Source organism: Pempheris klunzingeri, chromosome 21 (assembly GCF_042242105.1).
Source record: "Pempheris klunzingeri isolate RE-2024b chromosome 21, fPemKlu1.hap1, whole genome shotgun sequence".
NCBI lineage: Eukaryota > Metazoa > Chordata > Actinopteri > Acropomatiformes > Pempheridae > Pempheris > Pempheris klunzingeri.
The window spans coordinates 16,615,258-16,641,337 of record NC_092032.1 but is presented as its reverse complement, the minus strand read 5'-3'; the positions used below and the strand labels follow the sequence as shown (position 1 = coordinate 16,641,337).

Genomic DNA, 26,080 nt, shown 5'->3' with positions numbered 1-26,080 from the left:
ATGTCCACACAATGTGATAAATTTGTAGTTCAAACAGCAAAACCCAGTAATTATACATGCCCCCAATTTAATGTTTATGGGACATGATCAGAATACGTAATACTTATATTGTTCTGTTCTTATTCTTATTGTTGTAGTTTATTTCTAATTTTCTTACTGTACATAGAGAGACAAGTTTCACCGGAGTCAAATTCCTTGTTTGCTTGTAGAAACTTGGCCAATAAAGTTGATTCTGATTCTGATTCTGATTCTGAAACTGTGTCACATGTTTCATTCCATCATCACCATCATAAAAGTGGTAATCAATCAGAATCAATGAGCCAGCAGTGATAACAACTGACCATGACCTGTGAGAGCTGAGAGAATATAAAACAAGCAGATAAAAGTTAGGGTTAGTATTATGCAGACCGAATCCTGTGCTGAAGAATCCTGTGCTCCTAAGTTGAAAAATTACAGATGAGCTTTTAAGTCTCAAAATGTATTGAAAATGAATAAAGTAAAAAAAAAAGTACTCAATTACAAAAATTGTTCACTAACACAAGCATAATTTATCTACAATAATTGTGTACTTAATGGTAATGCTGACTATTTTAATGTTTTTATCATGAACATATCAATAAACAGGATGAAAACTGACACAAAGCATCCATTAAAAATTGGGGATGTCTCCAAGTAAAATACTGTGATGTATGGTTATAATAATGCAAAAGTATACTAAAATGAACCAATACAATAACCACAGCTGTACGTTTACAATGAAAACAAAATAACCAAAATACAGTATGAACATGTGTCATTAACAGAAGAATGGTGCTGTAGTTGCTTACATTTCTGTATTTGCACTTTTTTACAATCTTGTAGAAACATCATCCAGGTCTCCAACTGGAAGAGACTCTGAGCCATTGCTGAAATTTTCACTTTCAGCTTCTTCACTCAGAATGTCTACTACTGTTGATATTGTGGCATTGGGGTCCAACAGTTTCACCAAAGGCACATTCACACCTTTCTCCTGAAAGATGAGATTCTGCAGAGTCATGGCTTGCATGGAGTCAATGCCTAAGGATGAAAGAAGGGATTCATCTTTCAGCTCACTTTTATCCATGCCAATGGTTTCACAAAGCAGAGAGACGACATACTCTCTTGGTGAGACGGATTCAGTTTGTTTAGTTTGAGAATCTGCCTCTTTGGATTTTTGGAAGGCCTCCTCTACCAATGCAACCAGGCGCATGGTTAAGGCTGCATTCTGAGAGAGGATGTTATACCTGATGTTTCTGAAGTGAAACCTACAAACAACCTGTTGGGGACGATTGAGCACAAGGCATTGCTCTAGACTTTTATGGATTTCAGCCACATCCAACACCATCATCCCCCTTGCCTCCAGAAACCGCTGGAAATGCTCCTTGTTCAAGAGGAGACCGAGATTTAGGGCTCCCCAGTTTATAGACTGTCCAGGCAGCCCAAGTTTGCGGCGGTACTGGCAGAACATGTCGAGGAATGAATTAGCTGCTGCATAGTTTGTCTGTGATGCGTTTCCCAGAAAAGCTGAGATGGAGGAGTAGCACACAAAGTAATCCAGGCGACAGTGCTGTGTTGCATGGTGCAAATTCAAAGCACCATTTACTTTGGGTTTGAGAACTTTCTCATAAAGGGATCTGTCAAGGGTCTCAATCAGTCCATCATGCAAGACAACTGCACTGTGAAACACTCCTCTGATTGGACAACCAGGGAATTTCTGGCCAATGACACTGATAACTTTGTGCACATATTCAGACACAGATATGTCACACTCCATGGTAGTGATGTCGTTTCCACACTGTTTCTCCACATTGTGTATCTTTTGCTGCACATCTGGTGTGGGCTTGCTCCTGGAAAGTATGATAATGTGCTCACCCCCTCTTTGTGAGATGAACTTGACCGTTTCAAAGCCCAGACCAGAAAGACCACCTGCCACAATGTAGACTGCTTGCTTTCGGAAAAGCTGTTTTTTGGTTGGCAGCAGAGGAATGTCAGACAGCGTACTGCTTGCATCTTTTTCCAGAGCCACAACAGCCAGCCTCTTTGAGGTGAAGTATGATTGTGGTTTATCTGAATGAAGGCTCTGGACACCATCAGATTTTGCACTCTGAAAGGTGAAGCTTTCAAGAGCAAATTTTCTGCTCAAGCTCAAAGACTTAAGCCAGTGATAAATGTGTGGCTTTTGTGCACTCAAGGACCCCTTTTGCAAAATGGCTGGCATCTGAATTGTCTGCACATGAACACTTTCCTTTAAACTTTGGAATACATCCAGAGCTAGCGAGCACTGGATCTGAGATTCACAGACAAAGACAACATGTGGGACACCTGGAAAGTTGCAAATTTTAGCAATCAGAGACTCATCAAATGGTGGTAAAACGACAAATGCATCTATTTGACCAACATCTACAAAATTGCCATTGCACTGTGTGCCAACAATCACATTCCAACCCGACTTGTAAGAAGTGATTGCCAAGACTTTCATCAGCGCGGAATCAGGCGCAGAGGATATTATTCCTACATTATGTTTAGCCCTGGGCAAGGCTCGATGCAGGATCTCCCATGCTAGCACAAAGTAGGAAACACAGGGTGTTTTTTCAAGGAATGGGAACCGCTTGGCACTGTAGCACACATCCTCTGGAATTCTGACCTTGCTGGCTGCCACAATGGGATAGCAGGAAGCAATCTGGTCTCCCACTTTCAATTTCCTGACATCTTTTCCAACTGCTGTTATAGTACCACTGAAATCAAGAGCCAGTAGCTTGTGTTTCTGTGATGAATGTTTGTCCCAGTACAGTGTTGGGCCAAATTTCAGGTGTGAAGCACTGACGGGGAAGTAATCCGATGAATGAACACATATCTTAGTGAGCCGGATTTCAACTGATGTATCACTGATTGGCTGGGCCTCCTCCTCAAAATGAATGGCATGCAGTTGACTCATCTCATGCGTGTCAGCTGTCTGAAGGATGCAGGGCTCAGACATTGTAGAGGTAAAACTGCCCTCTGAACTGTCAGTGATTTCAGGTGGAGTGCGGACAATGGAAGGTTTCAGAATCAGCCCATCTTTTACCACCAGCTCTGGGTACTTGCTGCAAGGATACGATTTTAGGACCTCAGACAGAGCTGCAATGTCCTTGGCAGAGACAGTGCCTATATCAATCAGCTGAAATAAAAGATCTGGTATCTCTGCAGCAAATGATCTTGTCATGCCAGCAAGAGCAAAACCTGGACTTATGTGATCTATAGTGATGTCAGATGAACAGTAGGTGACTGCTCTGATTGAGTTCGGGAAGCGAATTCGCTTTAGCTCAAGGACGATTTGGCGGAACGTCTCACAGCAGCTCGCCAAATTCTGCAGGACAACATCAGCTGCGAGTGAAGTGAGGTTTTCTTTGCCCCACAAAAATAAGACCTCATCAAAGTTCTTCTCAATATCTGTTATATTGAGATTTGCCAAGAGAGAAGGAAACCCATGGCTCAAGATATCTTTTGCATGTGTGAAGGAAACGTATCTAGACCCAGAGTCCAAATATTGTTGAAGGCCTTTAGAGATCCCTATACGGTCACAGAACACTAACGCCCGGGGAGGAGCAGATGTAATGCCTTTCGGAATGACACTAAAGGCATTATGATAGAAATACTCCTCCACCACATGAGAGCGACTGCCAAGGTACTTGATTATCACATGCTTAACCTCAACCAACACTCTTCCCTCTTTATCTGCAAAGCAGCCACAAACCTCAAAGTGATCAATTCCCACATCAATTGCTCTCAGATAGACAATCATCTCATCTTGCAAGGGTTCAAACACTGTCAGACTTCCTATTTTGGCAGGAAATCCTGGTCTACCAGCAAAAATGTGCTCTACTGTAACTGGTAGAAGCTGCATCAGAAAATCCAGCACAACAGGATGAATGCAGTATTCATGCAACTGAGACTTTAATTCTTCTGGAACTGCAACAAGTGTAAAAGCCTCCCTGAGATCCTCTCCATAGTGCACATCCCCCTTATTCTGGAAGACGTCTCCATACTGAAAGCCTCCCTGAGAGAGATACCCATAGAACTCCTGAGAGCTCACTGCAGATTTGCATCTTTTGTAGATGGAGCTTAGTGAAATGTACTGCTCCTCAATCAGCCTCTCTTTCTTGGAAACCACTGTGCCCGATGCATACATTGCAGATGGGGAGAGTACCATGAACCTGGTTTTGTTCTCTGTTTGTTCTAGCTGTACCTTCATCTCAGGTGAATTCTGGGTTAAAACAAAGGGACTGTGAAAATTGACACTGAGCTGTAGTGAGCTGAGTGGTACTTTTGGCTTTGCACTGGCCATGAATGTGGCTAAACCCAACTCGGCGTAGAAGGCACCAGGGATGATGGGTATACCATTGTGCTTGTGCTCTTTCAGGTAGAAGGAAGAGTCAGACTGCAGGTTACAGCTGAAAATGTTGCTTTCTCCTCCTTTCTGACAGAGCACAGGATGATTACTTCTTGAGTTTGTCTGTGCTGCTCCAATGATAACGTCTCTGTCTGAGCAATCAAACTGGTATTTCAGAATAGGCAATGGCATTGTCTCGTACCCTCTGTAGAAAGTGTTCCAATTTACGTGGACACCCAGTTCAAATAGCTTTGAAACAACAGACATTATTGTTTCATGATCTTTCTCTGGCTGCACTGATGCAAGAACAGCTGTGTCATTACCCAGAGAATCCATGATGTTTCTCTGTAGCGCCCTTCTTGGCCCTATCTCCACAAAAACTGTATTCCTCTTTCCTTTAATTGATGACCTCACTGCCTGCTCAAAATCTACTGGCTCACGAATGTTTCTAGCCCAATATTCCCCTGTGCAGAAATCACCATGCTGGACCTCCTTGCCTGTGACTGTTGAAAACAACTCAGTGTCAAGATCATTTCCCTGTAAGGAGCCAATTGTTTCCGTGATTTCTGGCAGAATTGGGTCCATCATGTGGCTGTGGTAAGCAGCAGGAACATCTAGTATACGAAGGAACAGATTCTGACTATTGGCTGAGGATCTTAGCTCTTCATGAAGGCTCTCAATGGCATCTGCATCTCCTGAGAGGGTGCAAGACTGCTGACTGTTGAAAGCAGCAAGGCAAATTCTACCAGAGTAACAAGGGAGAAGAGCGGTCACCTCTGATACAGCCATGTTGCTGATCACAAGCATCTTACCCCCAGTGACTTTGCTCTGGAGTGTGCTGCGGAAGTAGATGACTTTAACTGCATCCTCAAGAGACAAGAGGCCAGAACAGTGAGCAGCTGCAACCTCGCCAACAGAGTGTCCAAGTATTGCATCGGGCTTGACACCCCAGCGTCTGAGTAGAGTAGAAATGCCCACTTGGATAGCAAAGAGGAGTGGTTGGACAACATTTGGGTTTTTGAAGTCACTACCCTCAACTTCACTCTCGAGTGTATCTAAGATGTTCAGTGTATTCCATCTTTGTAAAAGTTGTGCAATCTCTTTGATCTTATCCCTGAATACAGGCTCGTGATTTAGTAGCTGTTTGCACATGCCATGGTAAGTGACACCATTTCCACAAAAGACAAACACTAACCTCGGATCTGAGGAGGACGGGCCAATGTTTTTGCCTACACTGGCACTTAGCTTCTCTTTAAGATCGACTACAGATGTAACCACAATAGCCTTTCTGTATTTATGTTTTAGATGGCTCCTCCTGCAAGCTGATGTGTACAACAGAGACTCTAGATCAACTTTGCTATCTGCTTCTAGCTGTTTAATGGTGTCCTCCATCATCAGAGTGAGAGATTTTGGTGAATTTGCAGACATGACAAAATACTTTGTCTGTGTCCCATCATTCTTTTGCTCAGTGCGTGACTTTTTGTGCTGTTTGACAATGGTGTGCGCATTTGTACCCCCAAAGCCAAAGTTGTTCACTCCTGCAATTCTTCCTCCGGAGGCTTCCCACTTCTCTGCTTTCGTAGGAACCTTAATGTTCAATGCGTTGGCATCTACACTGGCAGTCTCTTCACAGTAGAAAACCGAGGGAACAATGGTCTCATGTTTCATCATTAGGAGAACCTTAATGAGTCCGGCCACTCCAGCTGCAGATTCTGTATGTCCAATGTTGCTCTTCACAGAGCCAACGCGCAATGTCTCTGAGCCAGGAGGTTTGGCTTTAGCGATGACGTTTGAGATGCTTCCTGCCTCTATGGGGTCTCCAACTGGAGTCCCAGTCCCATGTGCCTCTATGTACTGGACATTTGCAAGGTCAGACTCTGAGTAGATTCTGCGCAGGAGTTCCTCTTGTTGTGTCATGGAGGGTTTGGTGATTGGAGAGACTGAGTGTCCATCTTGGTTGACAGCTGTTTTGCTGATGATGCCCCAGATATGGTCATGGTCTTCTATAGCCTGTAAACAACAATAAAGTACAATGTTTAAAACATTAAGTGTGTCATATTGGCATGCAATGACATGGGAACTGCTTAGTTATAGAAGGTCAATCAGTTATTAATTTATGTAGGTCTATCAGATATGGTCAGATGTCATTAAGATTGAAATAGGGAAATTGTTGCACGTTTATTACTTTGAATATTCTGACCTTTCTTAGAGGCTTGAGGAGAACTACACCGCAGCCCTCCCCTCTACCATAACCATCTGCTTTGTTGGAGAAAGGTTTGCTGGTCCCCTCAGGTGAAATCATCTTGGCCTTGCTGAGAGCAACAAACACTCTCGGCTCTATGATACAGTTGACTCCTCCACAAACAGCCATGTCACAATCGCCTGATAAGATAAAACTTTTCATAATCTCACACACATAATATCTGAGTACCCTTTTATAAAACCATCTTTGTAATTAAAACCACATTGCTGGGCATGACTTAAGCTAGACATACTGTACAGACCTTGTTTAATGGACTGACAGGCAAGATGGAGGGCCACGAGAGATGACGAGCAGGCACAGTCTATGGACAAAGAGGGCCCAGTGAAGTTGAAGATGTAGGAAACTCTGTTTGCTGCAATACTCATGGCAAGCCCTGTGCCGGTCCAGTGGTTGATCACACTTGGGTGCACGTGTGCAGCATTTGTCTCATAATCTCTGTTCATTAGGCCTGTAGTAAGAAATAGAAGAAGTTGATCCTGCATCCAGCCTTTTGCCAAATATTACACTTAAACTATTAAGAGTCAATCCTCGCCAACACATTTTTACTGACTTACCAAAAAACACTCCTGTCCTGGTCCCACTGGCCTTCTCCATAGGAATCCCAGCATTCTCTAAAGCCCTGTAGACACACTGAAGGAGCAGTTTTTGTTGAGGGTCCATTTGTTCCACTTCACTGTCACTGATGCCAAAAAACTTGTGGTCAAACTCATTGAACCTGAAAAACATTTAAAACCACGAGATGAAATTTAGCTACTCAGAAATATATAATAATTTAACACTTTAATTGCCTAAATGGAAATGATATAATAACGTGAAGACTATAGTTTGAAATAATAGAATCACAAGTGCTCTGCACAGCAGCATATTTCAGTCAAAGCTGGTATAAACTCAGATAATGTGAGAGGATTAAAAAGTGAAGAGGGGGCTTTCTGCACACCACTTGGTACAAATGACAGCAAAGCTTTATGTTGGTCAAGAGCTGATATTTCTGATGTGAGGAAAACCCCTTATTTGTTTTTGATCATCTAAAATCACTTCTATCATATGTATCGTATCTATCGTATTTATACATTAATATATATTCTTTTATATTTAAAGAGGGAAATTTAAAGGGCAACATAGAAATTGTTTTCATTTACAAGTTACAAAAAAATGGTATGGTAAGGGGGGCAAAGGACGAAACACAAATATTATAGAGATATAAACAACATTAAAAGATCATTTCATCAGCAGGGAAAAATATATAACTATCCGTATAGACACAAGTACAAAACACAGAAGTAGGCCTAAATAGATGATAGGGTAAGATTTAAAGACCATACCCGTCAATGAGGGCAGCCTTGGCTGTGCGGGATTTACCCGCTTTGCTGTCATCAGGGTCATACCAGCTGGCTAAGTCAAATCTCTCTTTGGGAATTGGCACAGAACAGTTTCTCCCATCCACCAGAACCTTCCAGAAATTTTCAAGCCCTTCTCCTGTTTGGAAAGATATATATAGTAATTAAAAGCTCAGTTGTGGTACAATAAGTTGTTGTGGGTAATATCATAAGAAAAAGGTGCACTGTTTGCATTAAGCATTTTATAATTGCACGATTCGCCTGATTTGCAATCACAAAGTTCTGGTCAAAGGGTTAGATATAATTCATAGAAAGGAAATACATAATTTGGCCACAGTAACTTCATTTAGACAAAATAAAATGATGACACAATCATTTTTAGAAATACTATGAATTTATTTTACCAACTGTGGTGGTTGTTAAGAGGTTATTTGTCCCATGTAAACACATTTTAATCTGTTAATTTATGAGCTGATCTAATAATGTTTAAATGATGCAATTTGTTTTGTTTATGGTTTTCGTTAAATTTTCAATAACTACATTCAGAAATATTGTTCATTTTTCTTGATGCACATTGTGAAAAATCTGTAAATGGCAAATTTGTCAATAAAATATCAAGAAACACACAAAAAAAGTTCCCAAATTCAAATGACTTACCCCCTGGAAAATTGCATCCAATGCCTACCACAGCAATGCTGTCTTCAGCTTCTTCCATTCTGAGTGAACATCACTGAGAAAGAAAAAATCAAAAATCTTTACTGCATCAACATGTCGACATCACTCTTTCCTCCAGGCCCCATCACACCCAGAAATAAATGTGTTTAGCATTCTTTAAAACTGTGTAATTAGTCCCGTTTTGTCATGCAGCAGTGCATCCTTACATCCATGTCTTTTGCCTTTTCCCTCAGTGATGGTATCACTGCCGGACTTGCGGTTGATTCTTATAGCCAGCTTCTTTTCTTTATTAAACATTAATGAATGATTGTATACGTGGCCATGGAGATGAAGGACTTCAGTGCACACATTTATGGCGCCTTGCAAATGATTAGACCAAGTTCAATGTGGTATCAAGCCATGATGTGACTGTAGGTCTTGTCTCACTGAAGTTTATCACAGTCATACCATAACTCATATCAAACAAGTGATCAAGGGAATTTTAAATATTCTTATGGGTAAGGCTTTTAAATAAAACCTCACTCCATTAATCTAAAACTAAAAAATTACCACATTTTACATGGAAAATTGTATTTGTATTAATGAGTCAACAATGTTATCATTACTTATCAACATAATATAATGGATGCAGAGTGTTAAGTAAGAGAGTGGCCATCATTTTCCTTCCATTAGCTTTATGTTTTGATTAGATAAGGTAAATGTTGAAAGATGCATTCGTACCAACCCGTGACATAGTGGCGGAAAAACATCTTCAGATGTCTTTACAACATCCAATAGACTGTCAACTCATAACACAACACAACTCATAAACTCATATCAACAGTTACGTCACATTATTTGAGAGACACGACTCGAAATACTTTTGCTGAGTCTAAGCCAAAAACCTTTCTTAACTCTTTCAAGATGACTGACTAATGGCTTCAACGTTCATTTTAAAGCACAGAATGGATTCTAAGAAGGATAATTGATTGGTTAAGTATTAAATTCTAAATTTTTTGTCCAACGTAAATCTATGATACAGGTTCTCTGCACTCCTCAGAGGCCCTTGAGATGTTAGCCCCCTCAAAAAGCAACTCAGCTTAAAATGTGTGGAGAGGAGATACAGTTAAATCACAATGAAAATTTCTGGATTTATAATAATGCTTTGTCATGTTGTGGTGTCAACTGTGTGCTCAACAGTGTTTTTTTTGTATACAATTAATTGAAATATCAAGGGACACAAACAAAAAGGATGGAATGTAACTTTGGGTTTAATGTCAGAAAAGACAGGTACAAAAAACCATTTGAAACATGTAGTTTGAGTCATTAGACTCTCGAACAGTGCAAAGCTATTATAAAATGTATAGAAGTTTCTTTATTTTAGTGGTAAACTTTGTCATTAATTTAATACAAATGATATACTTAGAATAGGCCTGATTATACATAGTTAAAGATTTTGCACATTATTTGGCAGACAGTGTTGAGTGAAATAAGATCTATCGCACCAGTTAGTAAAGAAACAAAACAAACTCTTGAGCTGAAGGATATTATTCAAATTCCACGTCGCCTCATTCCCACGTTATCGACAGCATCCGACAGCTCAGTTCCCACAACTTCTGCGCTACGTCGTCGTCTTTACCGGCCTCTGAGCAGTTGGCGGGAGCACAGTCGCTGCGAGCGAAGACATATTAGAGAGCCAACTTAAAAATTAGATAAATCATCTCTCTCATATGATGAGTTTTAGGCTCAAGTCCTGGATGTATTCCATCAGAAGATTTTTAAAGGCATTTTAACTGGGAAGTGATTCATTCATGTGATCAGTTGATCTTAAAAGTAATATCTATTTAGCAAATAGTGACCATCTTCTTGTAAGGACATTCTAAACTAAAAGCAAACTATTGCATTGTGTAAAAGTCTTTTATTTTCTAAATTTGTATACTAACAACACAGAGCAGTAATTTCAGTGCCTGTGACAGACAACTCTCACTAGATAATCCATGTTTATGTAAGACTTGATTGCCCACACCACAATAAAACTTTTAGTATCCCTCTTCAAACAGTTTGATTACCACTATATATATAACTACTATATTGTAAATTAGGTGAGAGGTTGCCAACCTTGGCTTGGGATCAAGTTAACAGGATTAGCATGGAAACATGTTTTTAATGTGTTTTTATTGAAAGACATTAATCTAATATCACAAAAAAAGATTTAATGTCTACGTGTTCAGTGTACCTGTAGTATCCACCGCTCTCTTTCTCCAGGGACGGTTCCACTGCACAGTAAATGGTCGTCTGCGCCCCCTGGACAGAGTTTTTGGTGAAAGGACTGACCACCTTCATGAAAACCTGTTGGGTGGGGGTCAGGTGACGCCATAAATCTGTCTGGACGACTCCAGGGTGGAGGGAATATGTCGTCACACCTGTGCCTGAAAGACGAATCACCGTCTGATTACTGTTTCTGTACAGCATCAATGACAAAGCATATAAATAGAACGTTTGAACTTCAGTGCAAGTTAAATTCAGTGGCAGAGGTAAAAGGTACAACAAATACCTTCTAGTCTCTTAGCCAACGAGCGGGTGAAGAGGACATTAGCTAGCTTGCTCTGAGAGTAGGCTCCCTTCTTGTCGTAACTCTTCTCGCTGTTGATGTCGTCCAGGTTGATGGAGCCCCAGGTGTGAGCCATGGAGGACACATTGATAATCCTGGCTGGTGCCGATCTTTTAATCAGGTCAAGCAACAAATGTGTCAACAGGAAGTGACCTGGACAATAAAGAAATCATTTTACAATTTTAAAATCAGAGTTTCAGAAAGCTGAAAGAGGATATTGTATCTTAAAAGGAGTATAAGTAATATTTGAGAAACATTTCAGCATTGTTACATATTCTCTTATACTTAATTCACTGTGTAGGCTTTGTGTTGTTGATACACACAGTTACTAGTTTATTATTAGGCACACAGAGCCAAAAACATGTATACAGGTGTCCAGGTTGTCTTTATGCTAAGTAATGATATCCAAATTAAAGAGACCAGACAAGGAAGTTATTCCAGTGATTCTATTTCATTGACTCCTGTGAACCCCCCATCAGTACGCCTACAGGAAGAACTGCTCCACTGGTGATGCCACTTCATCTGTGGTTCACACAACCATCATCCTCCTTGTTAGCAAGAACGCATATGTCCCCCTGCTCTTTTTGGACTTCACTTCTACCTCCAACACAATCACCCCACAAACCCTGGTGCAGAAACTATCCTAACCAACGGGCCAAAGACCGTCACAATCCACTGCATCCTCTCCTCCTCCATCACCCTCAGCACTGAGCTCCCCCCAGGGCTGTGTGCTGAGCCCCCTCCTGAATCCGGAGCAGGACCACCAGACTGAGGAACAGCTTCTTTCCAGAGGCTGTTGTGGTGGTGCTCTGTAGCCCCCCTGATACCTGCTACCTGCAACTACAGACACTTTACACTTCTACAGACCTACCTCACTGCACATTTCCCTTTATAACCCAGCCAACTGCATTCTGCACATATGCTTATTTATCACTGCTAAATACTTGTTTTTATGGTGCTTTTGATGCTTTTTATAGTGCTCTTGTTTATTTTATAGTGCTCTTGTTTATTTTATAGTACTCTTGTTTATCCAGTTTATTTATTCTCTTTGGCTTATAACTGGGACCAAAGTACTTCATTTTGTGCCATCTCATGTTGAAATGTGTGCTGGTATGCCAGTTAAGATCCTTGAATCCTTGAATCGGAAGCGTCTTTCAGACTATAAACCTTGGCAGGGTCAAAAGTTCTGATGGCAGGGTGATAAATTGTTCTCTCTATTGTACCTAGAGACTATTTGCCTTATCAGGCATTACAGCACAGCAAGCTCTAACACACCAATCAATATTTAACAGCAAAAGTACATTACTGTTTAATAGTGAAGTATAATAGAGGGCTATACACACCCCTTGGTGTGTTCTTTGTCCCGAGTCTTAGACTGCGCAATGCAAAGGCATTTACACAATGCTTTTCTACCATAACCAACAAAGAGCTTTACAATTTTGCCTCTCATTCGGAACGGGAGCCCTCCAACCCTGCGAACAGTGGACGCCCCGCTCTACCACAGAGAAACAGCCGCTCCTCACACGTATGTACACACTTTGTTATAATTCAAGCAGGTTGATATTTATGATGTATGGTTTTTACCATTTCCAAACAAAACCACTGAAAGTGTTACAGCAAGCATTGTTTCTGCAGGTACTGTTGCATTAAAGTTTCAATACACTTGATTTAGTAAGAACACAAGCTGCAAAGACAACGGACAAAAAAATAAAAAAACAAAAACTATGTCTGCCTCCTAGTGGACATTATATGCAAATATGGGAATAGTTTTGAGTGCCTTGATCCCTCCCGCTAAGAGGAAAGGCTGCTACTAAGACTACTAATATTGGCAGTCCAGCATGACAGAAAACCTAAATCATTGAATTCCTCTCTCTGCTTACAAATATCAACAGAAGTTCATTTAAAATAAATTTGAAGTAGATTTTATGTCAACAGGACACCATGTTACTAATGATTTGTGTGTCACATATGAAAGAAATTTGTATAAACACGAAGCCACGTCAGTGATGTACTAAGACAGTCCATCTCCACAAATCTTTAACTCCTTTACTTATCACACATGTAGGAGACAACATAGTTTTATTTACCCATGTGATTGACACCGATCTGCATCTCAAAGCCATCCGCTGTTTTCCCATAAGGACAAACCATGACACCAGCATTGTTGATGAGGATGTTGAGTTTTGGTTCTCCTGCAGAAACAGAACATTAAGAAGTGAGATGTTGTTGCTTTAAAGTACCTTAAAGTGTCCAGATGTCTGAGGAACATTCTGTTGAACCTGTGTTGATTGCTTCAGCGAATTCTCTAATCGACTTGCTATCTGCCAAGTCCAGTTTCATGCAGACCACATTTTCGTTGCCTGAGGTTTCAATGACTTCTTTCACAGCAGCCTGTGCTTTCTCCATGTCCCGGCACGCCATGATGACTTTCGCCCCTAAACAGAAAAATAAACAGTAGTGAAATAAAACAGTATAAACAATGTCTGTATACACATGCTGATTCTGTGTGTGCACTCACAAACAAGGACAAAAGGAAATTTTCATCTTAGAGAATAAGAAAATATCCTGTTAAAGTTAAACACTACTCAGTTTACTGTGTTTTAACTTGCTCGCCCAAAGTCGTATATTAAGCTTCACAGAAAAGTTAAGTAGAAAAATGTGTGGAAACACATTTTCTTTATATTTTATTGCAGGAAATCAGAACTGGGTATTGAAACTCCAGTAGCATTTGAGTACAGGTCAAAATGTGTAACACTGAGTATCAAAAACTGTCAAAAAAAAAAAACCTCCATTGGCATCAAACACTTGATGGGATTCTTATGAACTAACTTTTTCATAAATACGTTTGTCAAGTTTAGTATATACATAAAGTGAAAAACAACACACATAGTTTTCTGTGTATCCTCTTTATGTATGCGTTCCCTGTGTATGCTTATTGTGTGCATAACTACATGAACAACAAATATTTCAATGTGCACAAGCAGACTAGCTAGAATTGCCTGGAGGGTTGAATGTCTGGTAACATATTTTTGAATGCTTCCCTCCAAGGCGCTGAAAATATGTATTGTTGAGATATTAGTACACAAAATAATAATTATATATATATATATATATCACATTAGCACAAAATCCAAACATGTCATGATGCCCATTAATGCACATGATTCAAGTCACCATGACGAAGCAAAATAAAAGTTGAGCAGGATCAGTGTGAGGTGAAGTTTAAGCTGCAGACTTTCTGTCAGACCAACCTCTCTTTGCCAAGTCGATGGCTGTTTCTTTGCCAATACCAGTGTTGGCACCAGTGATGAGCACAGTTTGGCCATCTAGCTTTTCAGCAGAAGACCAGGCAGCCCGGAAGAAATTTCTGAGATGTTGAGAAAACACTGTTACAACACTGTGTCAAAATGGGTGTGACTTTACTGACAAGAACAGCAACTAAAACACACTTAAAATGTAATGTAATATACTAGTTTGCCCTCAGCTGAGGCAAAGACAACTTTTGTTAGCGGTTATGTAGCGATGAACTCACTTATAAAGTTATCTAAAATGAAGTTTGAGCAGAATTAGCTGAAATAACATAATTCATTCAGACAGTTGGTGGTTTTCCCTTGAATGTACAGAGTCCTCACCTTATAGCCTGCATCTCACTGAACTACAGCAGTCAGGTGTTTGGCTGAATTAAGACCTGAAACCTCAAAAACAAATCTTCAGTCTCAGACTCGAGGGCACCACAAGCCTCATCAAGTTCATAAAAAAAAAAGCCTCGGTATGTTGAAAACTGGCGATGCGGAAGTGTCAATAAACAGTAATGTTTGATAGGCTGGGATTTTAGCCAATCAGCTGCGACTCCATCGCTCTAGGACAACACTGATTGGTTAAAGCTTTACGTTTGGGTCCGCCCTCTGCGCTGTGTGCGTTTGACTGTGAATACGGGCTGCGCCGGAGGGGCGGAGAGCCTGTTGACAGAAACTAAAGAAACTATATTTATCTTGTATTTACTTTCTTTATTACGGTATGATATAAACTGCGACATTTCTTTTTCTTCTTCCTCTTTATTTATTTATTTGTATGATGATGATGATGAAAATAATAATAATAATATCATTATTATATTACAAAGATTATTATTACTATGATTGTTATTATGTTAGCACATTGTTTTAGTTTGATTTATTTAAATCATAACCCGGTTGTATTTTTTGATCTGTGTTACTTTTTTTCTATTGCGCTTTTAATTTTGTACTTTAATGTTGTCCATTGGCTGCTGCAACACCTGAATTTCCCCCATGGGGATCAAGAAAGGATTATTATTATTATTATTATTATTATTTCAACTATACTAGACAACTACAGCTACTACTACTGTTGTAAAAATGATTCAATGATTGACTGAATTAATAAATACATAAATAATGAATAATTATATATATAAAAAAGCCTGTTCATGATAACAAAGAACAGCCATTCCATTCTGTCCTATCCAAATCATTTTGTAGTATGTGCGTAGACCTGTAACATGAACAGTACTTGTACTGTTTATTACTGCATAGCCTATTGTATTGTATCCAAATGATTGTAAATCTTTATTGCAATGATTTAGATATGTAAAATAACTTGCGCTCCAGATATTCACACAGTCCCACTGTACCTCTGTGTTTGTCTCTCCAGCAGGTGGCAGCCAATGACCATCCACCGCCATGAATCAGCTGAGGGAGCCTGTTATAGCCCACTGTGACACCAGCCCTGTGGCACTGTGTTCTGTCTGTAGACAGATTAACAGGCTGGTATTTGGGTAGATATGTCCTTGGCTGAGATCTCCCTCTGCTGTTAAATCATTGGCAGGAAACAGAAAAGACCCAATCACCCATTATGCTTCTCCAACAGTAAAACACAATGAATGGTTCATTCATACTTTAAAGACATTATTACAGCATACAGTAGGATTACAATGTGGACAGAAGGTCATTAGAACAGGAAACGCTGTGCTGGGTCATCAGCTGATTGTGTGTAAGCAAACATTTCCTTCCCTTTTCTCTGTCTGTTAGTAAAGGAGTGTATGGGTGTGTTATGTGTGTATATGTGTTTCTATGTGCACTTTTAGGCAGAAGTGAGTGTGGATGTGGGATATAACTGGATCCACTATGATCAGACAACACACACGAGTCTAAATCAAGTTTGTGTGCACTTATCCTGATTGTATCCCCCCAGCTGCCCACCCGCCCTCTTTAACTTCCTTTTCCATGTTTATTTAAGCAACAAGTGCTGGCAAGTGGGATAGGAAGTGATTTTAAGTGGCTGTTGATTAATTCCTCATATAAAAGCATAAGTTATTGCCATCGACTCACCGTGAGTCTTTTTATGTAATAGATATATTATAATAATTTAACAGGTGCTCTGTGATTCAACCAAACTTCAAAAAACACATTGAGTTGCATCTTTCAAGTGAATATTTGTCTATCCAGGCCACCCTGTGACTTTTAATTTAGATTTTATTATGTGACACAACAACAATGTTTGTGCTTATTTGTGAATTATTTGCATGTCATCTTCCCTGCTTGTGTTTGCTATTGTTGGTGGGCTACTGTTTTACCATTAGTGGCAAACAACATCAGACATAACAGTTTACCTAAGCCATTACTGGCGCCGCATTAGCAGCTTCCCAGAAGCCAAAGACAATGGAGAGGCAAGAGGATGCACTGAATAAACTATGAGAACAATCCATTAGCTATAATGGGACTATTAACTTTACTTTGGCAGATGGAGAGCAAGAGGATGCACGTTTTTATTTTTATACAGACGGGAGAAAACACAAATAAACAAATGAGAGCTGTAGGAGAACATCTAATGCTGATGTGACTGTGGAGGTTTAGCAACAAAGGCAGTATGACACGATTTAAAAGAAATGAACCTGTTGATTTCAGAAATGTGTAAACACATGAACAAAACTCATTAAAAAAACATGCAACATAATTCAAACCACTTGAGCTTTGGTGCGATATGCTAACTCTTACTTTGTGAAACATGATTAGCCTACAAGTGTCGTTTTGTAGACATCCATCATTAATAATGAAAGAAATAATGATATTAATACTGGTGAAGAATGATAGATAATAATATACTTAATTTGCATTTCAGTTCAAAACAAAGGGTGCTTTAATAAGAAAACAATAATAAAATGTAGATAGGCACAAGTAAAAGATAAAAACCCCCCAGATGTTTTAAGTCACTGATCTGAATAATACTTTGTGTCTGATAAAGTTTCTCCACAGAAAAGTTTAATCACTCATTCAGAATTATGTGACCAACTTCTAAAAATCCTAATAATGTATGTATGTATATGTATTTTTGGGGGATATGTTTACACTGCTCACACAGAAAGGAATAATAACAGAAGTGACTGACATTTAAATGCAGAATAAAGAATATATATATAGATTTTTATTCTTTATTACTATCTGACTACATACATACATCATACAATCAATGTCTTCTAGAGACATTTTACACACAGGATTTTACTAAACTGATTTACATATAAGATTTAACTGACTTAGTTAAAGCTTATTATCTTCTTGTTATCTACTGTCTCTAAGTTTCATATTGCATTCATTTGTGAGTGGAGGGGGCCTTTAGGTATTTGAACACTGAAATGATGTGACATTTCTAATAGCAGCTTGAGAAAGGCCCTCTCATAAAAGAGCTTTAAGGAGGAGGACAGAGTGACTTTGCAAGACAGATATACTTAGTCTGAAAGGGCCACGCAAACATTCAGAACATAGTTATTTAGAGAATAACTATGTTTAAGAAAAGAAGAACAAATTTTCCTGTCCTTTAAAACAGGTCAGTAGCAAAGCTGGCAGAGCCAGCAGCCCTGCTGTTTACATTATAACAATATCTTTCCAAGGTCACATCCCTCGCTGCCTCCCCTGACAGGCGGCCAGCAGTCTGGCTCGCACAGTGAGCTCTCATCTACAAAACCTCAAATGATCTGAAGCTGTGGGACATGATAAACATCTCCAAGCGTCCTCATCTCCTGCCTTCACCTTTGCTGTACAGACAAACCTTTGCTGGTTCCTCCAACACTCGTATTCTGTTTAGTCTGGCTCTTCCTGCAGCCCCCTGCCATGCTCCTGTATTTTGTTTCTCACCCTCTCAGCCTCCCTCACCTCTTTGAATGGTTACATAACACATAAACGATGCCATTCATTTGCTCAGACCGTTCCTGATCCAATCTCCGAGCTGTAATGGCTTTTTCAAATGCTGCACCATTTCCCTGAGATACCAATCTATACCTTCATAATTACACTCTGTCTTTTACCAGTGGACTTGTTTTACACCAGATGACAGACCCCTTCATCTCACCTCTGCACTGTTGACTGAAACACACCGCAGCATTTAGCTGTGCTACATCAGGTCCCTTCATAATTGGGCTAAAGGCTTTTTCTCACCAATTTTCCTTTTCCCTGGAGAAATTAGCTCAACCATTGCAAAAGCTGGAAGGTCATGAGAAGGTTTTCCTGTTTGATGCAGTCCAGAGTTGATTTTTTTGATGCATGGAAAGTGTTTCCTGCCTCATGTATCTAAATCATACAACATGTTTTCTAAGGTTTATGTTACACAACACCGACACGTCCCCTTTACGTTTGTGTTTGACCGTGTATGTACAAAGTTAAATCTCCCCTTTATATCCCCTTAGTCTCACACTAAGGGGATTACATTTTATGATTTGTCTTAAAGCTGAGATTGATCTGTATTCTTTTCTCTTGCCTAGGGTCTTATGTTTCAGGGGTCAGTGCACAGAATTAAAAAACAAAGGCGAGCTAGCCAATAAAAGTGGAGCATGGACTGGTCTGGTTCAGCCTGAAAATATGAGTTCAATTTTGACGCCAAATATTTATAAAGAAATGCGCCACATTCAAAGTCCATGTTTGAAAAAAACATTTTTAGGTGTTTTTAATTAGGTGTTAAGCACACAAAAACTCAATCTGCTTCCTCAGGACTGTGTGGATTTGGTTTGATCAGATTTGAATTTGGCAGCGACGGCAACATGAGCAAACAACCTCACAACTGCCATCAGATCTTGATTCAAATGTTGCTCAAATCCTACATTTTGCACATAAATATGTGACATCACACAGCTCCCACTTCAAACCAGCACAGGCTGAATAAAAAATACAGAAAATCCCTCGTGTTGAATCACCAAAACTGTTTGATCTTTTGCAGAATATTGTGCTTTCATGTAAGACCCCACTGCTCATAATAAGAATCTGTTTGAGAAAATACATTTACAGGGCCTTTAATTATTCCCACAGTCTTACTTTGTCATTGTTTATTGAAATATACCAGAAGAGATGCACCAGAAACATTAATCAGTCGTCTGCAGATATCCCACCTCTTAGCTCCTTCCCTTAATATCCACCTTTTGATCTTCACCGTTTCATCTTGGCAGCAGCATGCATCATCACATCTAAACTTCTGTTTCACTTTATTGCAAAAAATTGGGAAACAAAGAGCAGTGAGTGTTAAGGCTGTTTCAACGCCACCATAAAGCCGTTAATGTGCTCTGCTCTGCCCATCAGAGATAATTCAAGACTGTCGCAAGATGGCACTGTGGTGAATTCAGGCTGCGTTGCCCTTTGAAGGTGAGCAGACAGTCATCAGGGCCCTGCTATGAGCCCCAGGAAACAGGCGTTGGGTGCTATTTTTAGAACTGTCTCAAGGAGTCAATACTGTATTTCAGAGCTGTGTGAACTCCTATGGGGACATGGGTGGCCTGGTTTTATGGCTGATTTAGACATTTACAGCCACATGAGATGCAGTATCGTATTTCTGCGTAAAAAGTCTGCGAGTATTATCTAAAATCATGGATTTGGGATTAAAGGATGACATTTTATTTATTGAGTGGAGTGTGCCAACAGAATAAGCTTCGATTTCATAGATTTTATTTTATGTTTTTAAGAGGCTTGCTTGAAATTCAGTTCAGTTAAAAGGAGAATTAGTCAACTGTGACTACTACGACCAGTGACGGAAGACGGAGACCACAACATCTCTGATGCCGCTCAGGATGCCCTGTGCATACATACATTCACATTTTCCCTAGTCTTGGCTTCATCACAAACAAGTGACTCAAATTGTAAGTAGGTCAGGGAGCATGGGGAGCATTTGAAATGCTATGAGGTTGACACATCTTTGTTTCTTGACAACAATAACAACAACCTTCTCAAAATCAGCTAGAAATTCCAGCACTTCAGCAAAGAAATCATCTTTTCTGGTATTTATCTTACAAGTTATATGTCATGGACGAAATGGGAGTGCTCAATGTCCTGGCTGTCAAGATACTGCTTTTTGTACCTTGAATGTCTTCTTTAATAATTAATTCTTTTATGATCTTTCTATCGTGGGAAAAACAATTTTCTTGTAACCTCTCACACTATATGACCAGTAACTGAGCCTGTACTATCTTTACATCCTCGCCTCATGACACATTTATTTCCTCTGTCACCCCAGATGTCTCCTCTGCCAAATACTCTGAATGGGAGCGGCACACTCAGTATGTCATTCAGCCATCAGAGTCTAATATATTATTTTACACAAGCACTTATATACCAATATGTATAACAACTTTATCAGTATTTTCTTTTATTGCGACATAATGTCTCCTAGCTGTTGCTACCCTGAGCTGGATTCACTGTAAGCTTCCTCTTCCTGCAGACATATTAGGTGCAGCTTCACTGAGTATGAAGCTTTTCAGTATGCATGCTGAGTGATCAACAGTAATGCATCCATATTCATCTCTCAGCAGCTGAGCAACTGTTGTCTGCCACAGCAGCCATAGTAAAACTATTAGACCATCTGATCCCTGTGATGCACTGATGACCTTATTGGGATTTCCCCACAGACCCCTGTGACCTGGAGTATTTCTAGGTGGGTAAAAACAATAAATACATGAATGACTAAAGGATGATATAGTGATTGCTCTGTTATTCACGTCACTGAGAAAGCTATTTGTTTGTATCTGCAATTTAAAAACATTACATTATAATCAACAGTGAGTTTTTCTTGTGTCCCCTCTGAAGGGAGTACATGAAGCTGGAACAGGGGAGGAAAAAAGTTTTTCTTTGAGATTTATTTTAAATCAATCATTTTACATGTTATAATACATTTATAGTTTTCTAGTGTTGTGCAAAATGAGCAAGCGAATAAGTCTCAACTTGGAAATCAGGAAAGAAATGATCATGCAGCAGATGGATTATTATTTAATTCAGATCACAGCTGATCCTTGAAATACTCAAAACCACCATAAGTGGTGTTAAACGACCTTCTGGGGTTCTCAATGGTTGTCAAGTAAAAACACGTTTAGTTCTGTGACACTGGAGACACATTTGTTAAGCTGTTGATTCAAAAATGTGTGAGAATGGATTCAAACTGTTGGATCAGCAGATGGTGCACGCTACATGATGTGTATGAAGGCTAAATGTAGGGAAATTGAGAGAAATATTTATAACCCAGTTGTTTATTGTGTACACTATTCCCACACATCCTCTCATGATTACCCATTTACATGTCTCATAATTCACCAGAGCAAGATGGAATAGCGTATGTTGTGATGGGAACTATCCCTTTAGGAACTCTTATCTACTTTTCATATCTCCTTGAAATGAACAATCATTGGTTAAGTTTTATTTGCATGGGTTTCTGTGTGTGAACCTTATCTTGTATGTAAATAGAGTTATGGCTGCAAGCTTTCTGAGGAATGATCTCTTGATCAGATGCATCAGTGTGTGCCTCTATTCACAGCAAATCAAAAGGCATTTAAATGGTGACCAGATTATCTAACTAAACAAATGATTATCTCTTGGTTTGGATGATTTTGCATGGCCTGGAAGCGCTGAGGCATTATTGGGTTGGTGTTCTAATGAATGAAACCACTGTTCATCTTTGATCCATTTTTATCTGTGCCCTCAGTCTAGCCCTACTATAGCCCTCTGGATGTGGCTGTATGAAAATAATGCACATCTTTTGTTTAGTTTGTTTTGCTGATGATACCATCCTGTATGTAACCAAGTCTCCTATGAATTTTGTTAGGGTGAAGTTCACCTATTCAACTTATTAAACACAAATTACTTTTTGCGAGGTATAGCACTGCATATGCGTACTATGTACAACAACATCATACAACTAAATAGTCATTATGTTGTGAATGCACTCGTGCATAACATGATGAACACACCCAAAAAATATGTATCTACACACTAGTAGGTGTCCTCAAGTCAACCAGGAACAAGCTGCAAACACAGTACGGACATGCCAAGTTGAATGTGTCAGCAAACAGTTGCTTATTCACACATTCAAAGACGGAGCAACATTATCTTCCATTTGGAATCATGTTTCTGTCCACCTGGAAAATGGATTTTTTTCCTGAATAACTATAATCTGCATGAGCAATGTACTGCTCCTGTGACCGCATAGCATAACATAGTGCTACACATACGTTCAAGGAATGGAACAAGTCAAAAAACAGTTCGACATTAGGACGTCTTGTACTGCTCAGGTATTTGATGCAAAGATTCCTTCATGATGTTTGCAATGTGTTCATGTTCACAAGCTTACAATAATTATGCCATTACACAGAAACAAGTACATCCTGTGCCTCGAGTGAAAAAGGTCATTTTGCAGTCACACATGCACACACACAAACATACAGGCCTCAAAACATACAAGATACAGAGCACATTCGGGACCGTGATGGATGAGTGGTATGAAAAAACATTTGGAGGGGGTATAATAACAGTGCCCTGTCATAGCAAACGACTCTGACCTCCTCTGTCCCTTTCTCAGACAGACAGGGTCCAAAAATACACAAACTGAGTCCAGATGATTCATTAGGAGCAACTGGATTGGGGACGCCGTTTTATGTAATCTGAGCGTGTTACAGTACAGACACAAATGATGACAAAGTACAAATCTGTTAGTTAATTACTTTTTTCATCCAGGACTAGATTTTGCCTCCTAAAAACAAACCATTGCACATACTATTACTATGTTGGATATCAGACAGTACGCAGTGAAACTTCAGACTGCTTGACATCTCCAGAGGGAAAATGGTAAGAGTGATCTGGTACATGTCTAAATTGCGAGCTTTGTTTTCTTTTGCGTTCTCTTGTGTAAACTTAAGGAGAAATGTCAGCAGCACTTTTGTAGGGAATGTGGAGGAAATACATGAAGATATAGACTTTACACATCTGGTCAACGCATGTTCGCTGACAGCTGGTTAATTGCATAAATGATGACGGTGGTGTGCATATGCTGCTTAAAACCTTTCTCAGGCAGTTCAACTTGTTGTGACACTCATACTATCGGTTAAATGAAATTCCAGTGAACTCTGCCAGGACACAGATTTGATTGAACCTGTTTTCATTGCAGGGATTACATTATGTAAGACTTCACATAATCCCAATTTTTATTTAAACTAGATTGCAACACTGATCAAATGGATTAAAAAGAGAGACTGGACAGAGTCATAAAACACAGCAGTGGGTCACTGAGCTGCAGTGCAATTCATCTATTTTCTTTGATTTAAAACAACATGTAACTTTGATGATAAAGTTTTACTGGACATATTTAAGGACGTTGAAAAACAGGCTGAACGCAGCACTGTGCTTGTTCTCTCTGCTGACTCACTGGACAAAAAACCTGGATATTTGCCACATTTCTCCACTGCAGTGAATCCGCTAGTAGGTGTTATGTTAAACACTGCACCGTACAACTATGTACAATGTCTAAAGCTTGTGAAGAAGAGATACATCAGCACACATACATATATACATACAGAAGTATACTGTACACATATATAATGTCCTTTCCTCCCAGCTGCTCTCTGGCCATCAACATCTCTGAGGAAAGTACGTGAAGATGAAAAACGACTACTATAAATAGACTCAAATACATTATCCTCCTCAGTGTTACCATGCAAAGCACGTCACCTCTGCAAACTTTGGCCATTTTCAAAAGGGAGAAGTGGTCAGCTGCAAAAGGAGTACAAGGAGCTCTTTGCTATTCATCAGACACATTCACAGAAAATGAGCTGCAGAGCCAGAGGGACACAAAACGGGACTTTCTAAAGAAAACCGAGCCGTAGCACAAGGCTGTGAGAGGAGCTCACAGGGTTCATATGCATCTGAATGAGCAAGTAAAAGACAGGATTTAAGCTGTGATCAGTGGCACACAACGGTCAAGCCAAGGACTATTGATATTCTGTTCATGTCCTTGTGTGCTTGTCTCTGAGGTCTCAGCAGATGCTTAACACACACCAACATCACCAAGGAAGCTACTGTATGAACATTTTGTTTGCTGACTACCACCAGCAGCAAGCTTGGCTCAAAGTTAAACTTTTGTTTCCCTAAGCCCCATTTCTTAAGATTTCCCAAATACAAATTTCTACATTTAGAACGACCAAACAAGAAAAATCAGTGTGTTGCTAGAACTGGATCGGATCAAGGCCACTACAGTTTGCTTTTTTCACTTGTGTTCACTTTTTTTTATTCACTTTTTTGTTTGCTTGAACAAGTCTAAATGTTAACTGTGTTTGAGATGCAAAAAAGAGTTAACAACATCAAAAAGTGTAAATAACTCAAGGGCAAGATAATGACAATTCATTTTCCTGAAAAGTGGAGCTTTGTTTACTCGAGAGCTCACCTTCAAAAGTGTCTCTGCTGCCATCTCATGAGTTGTGAAGAAGATCATCTTCGATTCTTTCTTTGGAAATAGTAACTGTTTATTCATGACTCTGCAGAGGACAGAGTAAACAGTACACCACGTGCACCTATACTCTCTAGTGGACCAACCGCTGCTGGATGATGGACGCCACTTGTGATTTTTCTGTCAAATGTTGCCACCAACACCTAGTTTGTAATACCAAAGAGGACTGGAAATGTAAGGGCTTTCACTAGTGACCCACAGACTGAATCACCAGTGTGTTTAACCAGCAGACGATGGATACGCTAAGACATTCATTTGACTGAAAGTCTTATTATAACTTTGAAAAACCAGTTCTTTGTTTGCTGACGAAGACAAACAGCTGTGGCTGCTGCCGTTTGAGCCACATTTTGTGTGTGTAAAAGACAAAACTGAACGCTGCTCCCAGTAACATTTTTGATTAAAAAATGTTTGGATGGAGAGACTGATTTCAATACCTTCAACTTGGCAACTTAATTAATGATTAATCAAAAACAGCATGCATGCTATAACAAAAAACAAGGAGAGTTTGAACTCTCAAACAAAGTATGCTGGGAGGAGAATAGTTCATTCATTCAACTCATCATTTCAAGCAGCAGAAGGCAGAAGAGGTCACAGACATTTTAAGCTGAATTTACTATTTGCACAAGGTTAAAGCAAAAAGGGTAATTGATTAGTGTATGGAGAGAGTGGTGAAAGGGCCTGTTAAAGACGCTTTAAAGCCTTGAAAACCCTTTTAACATTTCAGGTCTTTGTCTGCTGGTTTAGCCAGCTCACACCCACCCAATAGATGATGAACGGGTGGCAGGTGGTGATGAAAAGCTAAAAAGAAAAGGTGGTGAAAACAATAGGCCAGCTTAGACAACGAGGCTTTAGCTTGCTACTCGCTACCTTCACAACTTGTTTCATACATTGCAAAGTGAGTGAAAGTGAGGGAGCTGTGCGGCGCTGCAGGCTTCCTCAGTGCTTTCAGTCACTCAGGCTTCAGCAGGGAAGTAGACAATGGGGAGCTGGCCTTGTTTCTGGGTGTACAAGAGCATTATTTGAGGGGAGACTTGGCACATGCAGTGTGTGTACTGAATCCCCCACAC

General features: G+C 39.8%; 2 protein-coding genes across 2 annotated transcripts; both read right to left on the bottom strand.

Moving 5' to 3' along the window:
* Positions 1 to 742: 742 nt before the first annotated feature.
* fasn2 (fatty acid synthase 2) lies at positions 743 to 8,702 on the bottom strand. The gene is made up of 6 exons (XM_070852959.1): positions 8,645 to 8,702; positions 7,973 to 8,126; positions 7,205 to 7,365; positions 6,892 to 7,098; positions 6,588 to 6,769; positions 743 to 6,397 (listed from the first exon to the last, which is right to left on the bottom strand). The coding sequence occupies exons 1-6, from the start codon at positions 8,700 to 8,702 to the stop codon at positions 848 to 850; spliced, it is 6,312 nt and encodes a 2,103-aa protein (XP_070709060.1). The 3' UTR covers positions 743 to 847.
* A 1,231-nt stretch (positions 8,703 to 9,933) lies between these two features.
* LOC139220799 (retinol dehydrogenase 12-like) lies at positions 9,934 to 14,983 on the bottom strand. The gene is made up of 7 exons (XM_070852648.1): positions 14,885 to 14,983; positions 14,504 to 14,619; positions 13,532 to 13,687; positions 13,340 to 13,444; positions 11,196 to 11,405; positions 10,878 to 11,070; positions 9,934 to 10,312 (listed from the first exon to the last, which is right to left on the bottom strand). Exons 1-7 carry the CDS (start codon positions 14,896 to 14,898, stop codon positions 10,210 to 10,212), a joined length of 897 nt encoding a protein of 298 aa, XP_070708749.1. The 5' UTR covers positions 14,899 to 14,983; the 3' UTR covers positions 9,934 to 10,209.
* Between the last annotated feature and the right edge of the window lie 11,097 nt (positions 14,984 to 26,080).

What these genes read in the sequence shown, in the direction of transcription:
- fasn2 (XM_070852959.1), bottom strand. Translation starts at nt 8,702, where the DNA reads ATGGAAGAAGCTGAAGACAGCATTGCTGTGGTAGGCATTGGATGCAAT. An exon ending in TGGATGCAATTTTCCAGGGG is followed by an intron (nt 8,127 to 8,644) that starts GTAAGTCATTTG and finishes CTTTCCAAACAG; the next exon opens with GAGAAGGGCTTGAAAATTTC. An exon ending in CTGTCAGTCCATTAAACAAG is followed by an intron (nt 6,770 to 6,891) that starts GTCTGTACAGTA and finishes TTATCTTATCAG; the next exon opens with GCGATTGTGACATGGCTGTT.
- LOC139220799 (XM_070852648.1), bottom strand. An exon ending in CGCTGAAGCAATCAACACAG is followed by an intron (nt 13,445 to 13,531) that starts GTTCAACAGAAT and finishes CTGTTTCTGCAG; the next exon opens with GAGAACCAAAACTCAACATC. An exon ending in GAGAGCGGTGGATACTACAG is followed by an intron (nt 10,313 to 10,877) that starts GTACACTGAACA and finishes CTTCGCTCGCAG; the next exon opens with CGACTGTGCTCCCGCCAACT.